Consider the following 11,181-nt stretch of genomic DNA (forward strand, 5'->3'; position numbering starts at 1 on the left):
GCTTCCCACGTGCTGCTGGGGATGGGAGGAGGCCGGCCAGGTCAGCACCAGCCAGCAGAAACGGCGGCGGAGCCGTGTGCCGCTCGGGACTGACTGGTACAGGCAGGGGGGAAATGCAGCTGAGCCCCTGTCACTCCGGCCAGACTCGTCCCATCCCAAGCGGCACACGGCTCCACCGCCGCTTCTGCTGGCCAGTGCAGACCTGGCCGGACTCCTCCCATCCCCAGCAGCACATGGGAATCCGGCTTCAGCTGCGTGCTGCTCCGGATGGGACAGACCCGCCTGGGTTGGCACCAGCCAGCAGAGGCGGCAGCAGAGCCGTGTGCTGCTCGGGACTGACCAGCACAGGTAGGGGGAAAGTGCAGCTGAGCCCCTTCTGCTCTGGCTGGACTCATCCTGTCCCGAAAGGCACATGGCTACTCCTCTTCCCACATGCACCGCGTCAGCAACGTCAAGCTGATGCAGTGCATGTGAGAACCTTGTCCCTTCCCCAGCCCTTCAGCAGCCATTAGGAAGCTGCTGAGGGGCTGGGGGAGGGACAGAGGGTGGGAACGAAAGTAAACAGGGTTTACTTTCATTTCCCATCACAGCACCGTGGGCCTCAGAAAATGCCTTGGCAGGCCTCATGGCAGCCCGTGGGCCCTATGTTGGACAAGCCTGATTTAGATGCTGGCATAGAAAACTGCTTGAGCTGTTTTGCAGACAACATAAAACTTGGAAGGATTGTGAACACAGAGAATGTGAGTGCAATTCAGAAGGATCTTGACAGATTGGAAAGTTGGGCTAGAGCTAACAGGATGAAGTTCAGTGCTGACAAGTGCAAGGTGCTACATCTTGGGAGGAATAATCAAAAACACAAATACAAAATGGATGACACCTGACTGGATGGCATTATTATGGAAAAGAACTTGGGGTCCTGGTAGATCACAGACTCAATATGAGCCTGCAGTGTGATGCACCTGCACAAAAGGGAAATGCAGTTTTGGGCTGCATCAACAGAAGCATTAGGTGCAAAACATGGGAGCTGATTGTGCCTATCTACTGAAATGCTTGAAGGGCTGCCATAAAGAAGAGGGAAAGCATCTTTTCTGCCTTGCTGCAGAGAGAAAGACATGGACCAACTTGCAAGCTCTTGCTCCCTGTGGGGCAGAAATGTTCTTCCTGTACTGCTGTCCACAGTTTCTTTCCACCGCCTCTCTAAAGTGCAGGAGGCAGAGTCCCATCTTCAAAAAGGGCACAGGAGAAGGATGTGGTACAGTGTTTGGAGCACTACGCTGGAAAGTCAGAGAGCAATAGAAGCTCAAAAGCCCTCTGGGGGAGTGAGATCTAGAACCACTGGTATGCTAGGAAAGTGCCATAGCCTCTCATCTGTTGGAGCTAAATCATAGGAGAACCTTCCTTCCCCTCACACTCACATTTTGTTGCTAGCAGCCACATAGCTGCCTGCAAATTAGTTTGTGGCTGAGAGTCAATTCCTGTCCTGTCTCATCCCTCCCACCCCCTTCCAACCAGGTTTTCTAAAGAGCAGGTAATCTAATTAGCAGGTACTAACTTTTTTAATAAAACTGCTTCATTAAATGTGAAACATCATCTAATTTACTGGCAGGGTCAAAAACAGTAATTTATAGGGAGTTCATGTAAGGGAAAATTCTGCTGTTTTGGAAAGTAAGTGCTCGTCTTTGTTGTATAAGAACTTTTTTCCCTTTTGGGAGAAGAGAAATCTAAGGTGTCTTTCCATGATGACATGCTCGATGTCTCATTTAGAATGGTCCCATCTACAGAAATATTGGTTGCATATTGGATCCATATTCTGTAACCATAGCCAATGGGGTCAGTGAATATGGAAATCTGTCCTGTAACAAGGTTATAAATCTTTTTGTAGCAAAATTCAGATCAAATAACTGGGAGCAAGCAATCATGACCTCTCTTCAGCACTCACGTATGACACCTCTTTTACGTTTCCTTACCTGCTTGTTTCTTAGCTATACATTTCATATGGATCAAGATAACCAAAATGCAGGAAGTAGCGCAGAAAATAATTGTACCATCTATTATTGATCAGTTATTACTATTCTGAAGCTATCTGATTTTCTGATGGCTCAAAAATATATCCCATTACTAGGATCAGCTTTTAGAAATGCAGGGGTTTTTTGCATATTCATAAGTGGACTAGCTGTGTGCCTGACCAATAATTTTGTCTCCCTCAATAGATATAATATTATACAATTATTTTTTTTCTTAAACAACACCCAAAGGGATCAACGGTAGCTGACTGCTAGGGCTGTGCGAAGCTTTGGGTGCTGATTTGAGTTGGAGGAGATTCGGCCCGATTCAGTACCCGAATCTCCAAATCTGAATCAAATCAGGGAACCAGTTAAAAGGTCCAAACTGATTCAAAGCTCTCTGGATCAATTCAGAAATGATTCAGAGAGCTTCAGCAATTCAGGCAGTCTCTGCCTGCTGTAGCAGGGAGCTGGACCTGGACTCAGAGCTGGTAAGTAGGGGCCGGGGGAGGGTGGAGGATGGAGAAGGGGACTATGGGGGGACCCCCACCAGGCCCCATCCCCTTCCTGTTCCCTCAGCCCTCCTGCTCCCCATGGCTGCCCAGCTCGGCCCCAGCTCCTGGCTCTTTAAAAAGAAGCCCCCATTCACCAACTGCTGCCTGCTGGGGGGGGTGATCCCCACTGCGCCACGCCACATGGGGGGCTCTGCCATGAGCCCTCTGACCCCCGCCTGCTCGCCACCCACCTGCCCCAGCTCCCAGCCCTTTAAGAAAACAAAAAAACAAAAAAAACCTAGGCTCACCAGCTTCTGCAACAGCCTTGGGACTTCGGGGGGCTCGTGCTGAGTCTCCCACATGGCGCAGGACAGTGGCGGGCAGCAGAGATCATCCCCCGCCAGGCAGCAGCTAGTGAGTGCAGGCGTTTTTGTTTGTGTGTTTGTTTTAAAGGGCCAGAGACAGGCCAGGTGGGGCAGCCCTGGGGAGGCTGGGGGAGTGGGCAGGGTCGGGGAGCTCGTGACAGAGCCCCCCACGTGGTGTGGGGCAGTATGGGGCAGCAGGGATTGCCCTCTGGCTGGGCAGCAACCAGTAAGTGGCAGCTTTTTTTTTCTTCAAAGGGCCAGGAGCTGAGGCAGGGAGGGCAGCCACTGAGAGTGGGCAGGGGATGGGGCCTGAGTGATTTGGCTGATTTGGCAGCAACCAAATCTCTGAATCAGATTCGGCCGAATCAATTCAGGACAGCGATTTGAATCACTGAATCGAATCACTGTCCCCCGAATTGGCTGAATCCAAATTGCGAAGTGAATACTACCTGCTTCACACAGAACTAGTGACTGCATCTCAGGAAAGTTTATGATTCTAAGAACACTCCCAGAGCAAATGAGCTTGAAGAGAGAAGATTTTCAAAGCCAAATAGAGAGTTAGATGCTCACTTTTTAGAAATCACTGGAATTTGATGCCTTTTTCTGAGGCCTTTGAAAATCCCAGGCAATGCAGCTTGTGGTTTTGGAATTGTATAATTCGTGGATATGATGTGTCACATAAAAAGAACTAGGGAACAGTCCTGCATGGGTTGAGACTGAGTGGGTGACTGCATGGGATGCCTGTTCCTATGATTCTGTAAGTTGAGACCTACTGAATTCATGACTGTGCAGTTTTCACAGGAAATGTGAAAAACGGCAGGCTCCACGAAAAATGGCAGGCTTTGTGATTTTGGTATACTCACTGCAACAGAAAAAACAAACTTACCTGCAAGCAGAGAAGAGGGCAGGAAATCCTTCAGTACTGAAACAAGGTGGGGGGGGAGGGGCATCGGGATGTGAGGGAGCAAATTAGAGGCTGAGTCTGTGATGTGGATCAGTCCAGGAGCCAGTCCCGAGCCAGTCAGGGAAATGAGAGGGTTTTGGAGCTGGCTTTCAAAGTGGCCACCTGCAAGCTGGTACAGTATGCTGCAGCCTGAGGTGGATTCTTCAGCATGACCACTGAGAAGAAATCCTCCAAGACAGCCAAATACGTTTCAGCACTGGACCATGTAAGGCAGCATCCTGCAGGGATCTTGCACACGGATAGAGAGGCAAATTGTTCTGTACTGCCTGCAATGTCCAAGGTTCACACAAAGCAAAAGGCTGTTGCAGAGGCTGAAGTTCAGAGCTGGAAACAGGCTACCATGTCCTTGCTCTTTAAAAGGATCATGGAAAGCAGCTTGACAAGGCAAAATGTGGTATTTTGCTTCATGGAGACTGTCACGGTGGTGAACATCCTGCTAGAGAACCTTGATCACCTGAAGTTAAGGGATTACCTGAACCAAAATGTGTGGAGTGCTGGCAGTTTTCCATGTGCCAGCAAGCTTTGCCAAGACTGTCTCCCTGCAGTGATTGCTTTGCATGTACAGTCCACAAAGTCTGCACTGGCAGAATATGAATGCTTCTCCATTGTGGCTGATGAAGCCACCAACCATCAAGATAACTATGTGCATCACATTTTATTTGTACTGAGGAGCTGGACAGACCGAGACCTGCCTAAGTTTGAAACTAAGCTGGACCACCTCACATCTGTCAATTTTTCTACCATGTCTCAAGTCATAATGAAGGTGATTGCCAGCTATGGCTTAGAATTTAATATGATCTCAACATTCCTGTCCAACAATGCCATGTACATGTGCAAGGCTTTCTCTGATGTGTTCCAAGAATGCCGCTCAGCATTGTTCATGCCACCTGCAGCGTACACATTCTGTACCTAGTAACATCTGCATACAGTTCCTCAATTTGGATTGCCTAGTGTCCTTCAAGAAAGCCTTCAAGCACTGTCCAGGCCATAAGGTCCAGTCCAAGAAGTCCATCACTAGTCGAAATAGAAACTCACATGCCACTTTGTCGCTGCCATCAGAGTCTTTGCTCACACAGTGGAATTCATGGTTCACTGCAGTCCATTACCATGCCAAGCATATTCAATACTACCCACAGTTTGTGTGTGAGGAGCTAGAAATCACACCCAGCACACAGTGCATGCTTAAGCTTCACCATCTCTTAAAGCAAGGCATTGCTCAAGATCAAGCGATGTTTGTGGGTGAAAATGCCACCTGGTTCATGGAGCTTTTAATGTGGTGTGAAGGCTGGTAGGCTGTGATTCATCAGTACGCAACAAGCTGATGGTTTTGATAAACTGGGTCAAAGACATGGCATCACAAGAACTATCAAGCTGTCCTCATGAAAACTAGCGGAGACAAGAACTGTTCCAGGCAATAGCTATGAAACTGAACCAGTACTACAGGTATGACTCATCACTACCACCACGGTTCAGATAACTGGCTACCTCTTTCCTTAGTTCTGTTCATATTTTGGAACCTGACTGGGTGTATGTTCTGAGCTGTGACCCTCAGCTACTGAAATCAATCCCTGGATGGTGGAAAGAGCATGACAATGAATGTGCTGTTTACGTGAACTTTGTCAAAGAGTGCTGAATGCCTTTGCGTGTGCCTGTGTTCTGTCTGTGACTGGTTTCCACATCTCTACACCCTGGCAAAATGCTGTCTCATCATTCCAGTGAACTCAGTGGATGCTGAGTGTGCCACCTCAGTGTACAGACAAGTGTTCACCCCACAGAGACAGAGAATGTCTGGAGCAACTGCCACTGGATGCAGCATGCTAGCATTTAATAGCTAGTGTGAATTGCCTGTCTCAAGGTTAGCATTCAGTAAACTTCTTTTTACAATGTCCTTTTAATAGAGTGTATATAGTTGGTATTAGTCAATAAAGTGTATAGTGATGGTATTAGTTACAATTCATGTTGCGTATAGTTTTAACTTCATAAATTATTTCAGTTTAGAGTTTAATTAAATGCTTATATTGCTTAGTAATGCATCAGTGAATGGCTTCCATGGGCTTAATCATGAGATTAAGCCTGCAGAAGCCATTAAAGGAAACATTATTAAGCAATTAAGCTATGGTTTCAGGCCATCTGGCAATCTGTGGGGAGGGGTCAGACTGCTGGGGCCCCTTGGCCAATCAGAAGCATGGGGGGGCCCTGTCACACTTGGCCCATGAAAAAGGCAGCTGGTCCTGGGATCTGCCCGCAAAATGGGCTGGCCACCTCCTTGAGTTTGGTAGATCCCTATTTATGTCACTTTGGTTTGTGGTAGAGAAGCAACTTGTACTGAAGTTCCTTTTATATTTAACAAGCTACAGCATTTGTGACATCATGGGCTCTGAAACTTTATTGCTAAAGTTGAAGTTCAGACTTCAATATCTGTTTCCAGAAATGTTATATTCATTGCCTTAAAACATCAGTCTTTGTATTTCTGCCTTCAGCAGCATGAAACTCCCCTATGGCACTGTTTTCAAATGTCTACATTCAGTGATTAGTACATATATTATGGTCTGGGCCGTAGAATTCAAATCAGACTTTCCCAGTTCATTAGTCTTGAGATCCAAGCTCATTTTGGACAATTTCTACTGAACAGAGAGCAGTATTTTGAAAGTTTGTGTGACTAGCTCCTACATACGATAATCAACTTGTGCTCAGACATCTATGAATCATATTTACACCTGTTTTAAAATCTAACCCAAATGAGCATTATTTGGTTTAAAAGCCTCCTATGTGCCTTCACCATGTATATCACTGTGCTATCTCATAGATCGGGAAAAGGCAAGGAGATTTCTTGCTCTCAAAAGGGCTTAATTGTGACAACTAACACACACAAAGATGGCTGACAACTTCCTGTTGATGTCGTCAAATCAGCCCTTGGGAAGGGAGTTAATCCTTGCTACTACTACAATTACAATGTGAATTAGGGGCAGGTGCTAGGGACTCTCACTTTTGTGTGTATATATATACATACATATGTAATACATGCATCTAGCGATTGTAAATGCTGAAACAGGTTTTCATCAAAGTGTTGCTGAAGTTTAACATCAGGAGTGTAAAGTTCGGTTAATATTCATGTCAACATTTACTGAGAGATCTTGCCTTCAGGTCTGAGATAAAATGGCTATGCCAGTTTAAAAATTACCTTCCCCACCAACTCAATTTTGACAAAGTGCTATCAAAATTGTATACACACTGTTAGTTAAATACATATTTTCTGAGTCCCATGCACCTGCCCACTGTGTACAACCACTGTATCCGTAGATATTGTTGTTTTTGCTTTATTTTATCTTCAGATAAGAACAACATGTGACTAATTAGCATGGAGCCAGGCTGCTAGCCTCTGAACTAAACATTTTTTCTTTTTCTTACAATCTCAGAGAGGAAGATCCCTGATGAAGATTTCATCATATTAATTGATGGTTTAAATGAAGCAGAGTTTCACAAACCAGATTATGGGGACACCATAGTATCATTCCTGAGCAAAATGATTGGAAAATTTCCATCCTGGCTAAAGTTAATAGTAACAGTCAGGACAAGTCTACAGGTACATTGAGACTGTTTATGGGTAAACACATAAACACTGAGTATCTTTGCAAAATGGGTTTTCACTCCTAAGGTCTTAACTAGTATCATATTGATTTGATTATTGATTGTCTTTTGAAGTTATCACATTTTATCACTCTTTTGCACCAATCTGTCTGCACTGGATTCAAATTGGCTTTTGTGTGAAACTGTACCACTGACTCATGCCAGTAATCCTTATTCAGCAAGGCATTCTATTAACTTCAGCAAGAAGGCTCATGTGACAAAGAGCTCCCTGCTGTCAGTGAGAATTACCAGTTACAAGTTTGTGAGGCAAGGCTTTTAGGAACCCGGATTTCTTTTATCCCAAATGAGAGAAGTTGGTGGACAGGATTTCATGCATACATCCCTCCTTGGTCAGACAGAGCTTATGTGTTACATTTGTTAAAGCTGAGAGAATCATAATCTGAGTCCAAGAAGTTATTTAGCTCCACTAGGATTGATTTTTAGGTTGGTTCTGAGATTTTAGATTTAATGTAAATAACACTGGTCTGTGTTTTCATCTTAGCTCATGCAGAAAATTCAGTTTATATTGGTAATCATTATAACACTAGTATCTTTGGACCTCACAACTAAATGAAAGCCTAGAAGAAAATACATCAAGTATATATAACTAGTCTTTAAACAGTTAAAAATGCCTGCATTTTAGAGCCTATGCAAAGTAGCGTAATGAAAAAGAGCAGGAAGTACCAATGAATCAGTTTTAGCTGTAATTCTTCTAGACACAGCCCAGATGTAGTTCACCACTATCATAAATCCAGACGTCCATTGGTTTTCAGTTCTTATTGGCTGATTATTTTTTACAATAGCAGGTTGCACAGTCTTCTTACTGCAGTGTTCATTTCCCTTTGTTTTAAGGTTGTTTACACGATATTTTGGAAAAGGATTATGTCCTGTTTGTTTCAGTGAGAATCTTATATTGTAATCCTAGCATTTAACCTGCCTGCCATTTAATTGGTCAGGGCTTTTGGAGCCCTACATTTCTTAAAATTATATGGTTGATTCTTTATCATGCTTAAATTTTGCTTTTTGGGAAGCTGGCCAATACAGCTTCCTGACTCTCCCCAGTTTGAGCAGAATCACCTCTTTCAGCTTTGTACTAATTGAGGGTTCTTTGCATAGAGACGTCTCTATGGAAAACCTCTGGCAGGGTTAAATTCATTTTATGCTGCATAAGCAGTATAAAGTGAACTTACTAGATCAGTGAATCCTGCCCGCATTTTCCCTGTGATGCATAGTAGACACAGAGTTCTGCACTACATGCTCTTTCAGAAACATCCTTTCAGCTGAGAAAAGATTGAACCTACTGCTGACTCTGAACAGATCAACAGCATATAGAGTATTTCACTATGGTCTTTACTGTACAGTAGTAAATCTCTGTTATTAGCTGTGCTAAGATTTCAATATACCTCCCTATTAATCAGCTGCTGCATAATATTGAGGATTGCTAGAGTCAGCACTCCTTGAGATATACTCAACTGTTTCAACAAAAGTCCTACAGTGTTGGACTCTATCAGCTTTGACTGCCCACGCATCATTCCCTAATCTGTCAGCATTTTATATGCCAGCACAGAGAACTGATGGTATGTGTGAGAGTAGCTGGGGTGGTGCTGGGTTTTAAAAGCATTGCCCTGTGTGCTGGGATTTAAAAGCATTTCCCTCCAGCCCCTTTTCTAGGAAAATATATTGGGAAAAATGTTTTCAGGTTTACAAAAATGTTTGGATATTCATCTGAATTTATAAGGTCTTTGGGTCACAAACTGTCGTCACAAGTGCTTGCTCAGCACCTAAGGGAGAGGGCACTGATTAGAATCTGTATGTGCTACTCTAATACAAATGTTTATTTTTGTTAATAACAAGAACTTCCAACATAAATAATTGCTTTTTCTTTTCTTTTTTTAGGAGATAATAAAATTGTTGCCCTTCCATAGGATATTTCTGGATAGACTGGAAGAGAATGAAGCCATAGACCAGGACCTGCAAGCATATATCCTTCATCGAATACACAGCAGCTCTGAGATCCAGAACAACATCTCCCTTAATGGCAAAATGGACAACACTACGTTTGGCAAACTCAGTTCTCATCTCAAGACCTTGAGTCAAGGGTCCTATCTATACTTAAAACTCACTTTTGATCTCATAGAGAAGGGCTACTTGGTACTAAAAAGCTCCAGCTATAAAGTAGTCCCAGTCTCTCTTTCAGAAGTTTACCTGTTGCAGTGCAATATGAAGTTCCCGACACAGTCTTCCTTTGATCGGGTTATGCCTCTCTTGAATGTGGCAGTGGCATCTCTGCATCCATTAACAGATGAGCATATTTTTCAGGCTATTAATGCAGGTAACATTGAGGGTACTCTGGAATGGGATGACTTTCAGCAGAGGATGGAGAACCTTTCCATGTTTCTTATCAAGCGTAGAGATATGACACGAATGTTTGTTCATCCCTCTTTTCGAGAGTGGCTTATCTGGAGAGAGGAAGGAGAAAAAACCAAGTTTCTTTGTGACCCTAGGTAAGTAAGAAAGACATTATGAATTTGTTAAAATCTCTGAAGCATTTCACTGTCTCATCTTAATCCTTTTGATCCATGGGTTTGCATATAGATAAGGAGTGTATAGTCCAAAGGGGAGTTTTTTTTACTGTCTTCTACAAAAGCATAGCATCTATTTGACACAGATGACAGGAAGATGAAAGTGAAACAGCAGATACATGTCTGTATGCATCAGGCCAACTTCTAGAATCACTCTATTCATGAAACTCCTATTCATTTTGGAACCAGAATGAGATGCAGAATATGACTGCACTGCATTTTTGAAGTGTGAATGTGTTTCACGTACACTGACATAATAAGGCAAATTATTAATTGTGTTTCTGGCATAGCTGTTGTGAAGCTAACATTTAATTTCTCTCAGATGTATGTTCCATATAAACTGGTCACATAAGAATTCTAAAACCTTATTAAAACATTTCCGTATTTCAAATCCAGAGTGGATGTGCAAGTATTCTCACTGTAATTTTAGCAGCCCATCCCAACAGGGGCAGTCTCAATTTTTCTAGTCCATTCCTTGAAACAAGAATATAGATACTAGGAAACAGTCATTCATATTCTAAACCACTGCAATCCATCTCCTTGACTTATTAACGGTCAATACTAGGAAAAGGGATAGTGTCTGCTGAAGCTGAAAGTTACGCAAGGTGAGAGCTATTCACTTCATTAAAGCAAGTAATTGCTGTTAGCTTGGTCAAAGTAAAGAATATAGTTGCCACCCCAGGTTTGGAAGGGGGTTCTTTTTTGGTAAATAATCTGTAGGAAAAAAAAATAACACAGCTGCTTTGAGAGAAATATCACATCTGCTTTAGTAGATTCTGTGCAGCACTTTGTCACCCAACCTTTGTAAAGCATCTTCAAGTTGAATGCAGTTACCTTTAAATCAATCATTGTTAGTTAATTTAAACATAATATCCTTCCCAAGCTTCAGTTGGTATCTCTCACCATACAGTGTGCTTCCCAGCTTGGGTTACACAATACAGTAAAATCCCCATTATCCGTCACGAGTGGGGAACGAGGGGTGCCAGGTATCTAAAAATGCCAGTTACCTGAGGCCAGCGGTTTTTGGCTGTATGCAAAGCGGAGGTTGTGGGAGGTGGCAGTCGCATGCAGAGCAACTGCAGCACAGGGTGGTGGCTAGCAGCAGTGGCCACTGAGTGAGTACGAGCTTCCCCCCCCCCCCAATAT

General features: G+C 43.7%; 1 protein-coding gene across 7 annotated transcripts in view; it reads left to right on the forward strand.

The window, feature by feature from the left end:
* The window catches only part of TANC2 (tetratricopeptide repeat, ankyrin repeat and coiled-coil containing 2), an 848,255-nt gene that overhangs the window by 707,164 nt on the left and 129,910 nt on the right, over positions 1-11,181 (forward strand). For all 7 annotated transcript variants that reach the window (XM_019523590.1, XM_019523591.1, XM_019523592.1 and 4 more), the window contains 2 exons: positions 7,243-7,409; positions 9,350-9,957. In XM_019523590.1, the coding sequence (XP_019379135.1) occupies positions 7,243-7,409; positions 9,350-9,957 (775 nt within the window). The remainder of the gene's footprint in view (positions 1-7,242; positions 7,410-9,349; positions 9,958-11,181) is intronic.

Source organism: Gavialis gangeticus, unplaced genomic scaffold, assembly GCF_001723915.1.
Source record: "Gavialis gangeticus isolate Ggan-Ray unplaced genomic scaffold, GavGan_comp1, whole genome shotgun sequence".
NCBI lineage: Eukaryota > Metazoa > Chordata > Crocodylia > Gavialidae > Gavialis > Gavialis gangeticus.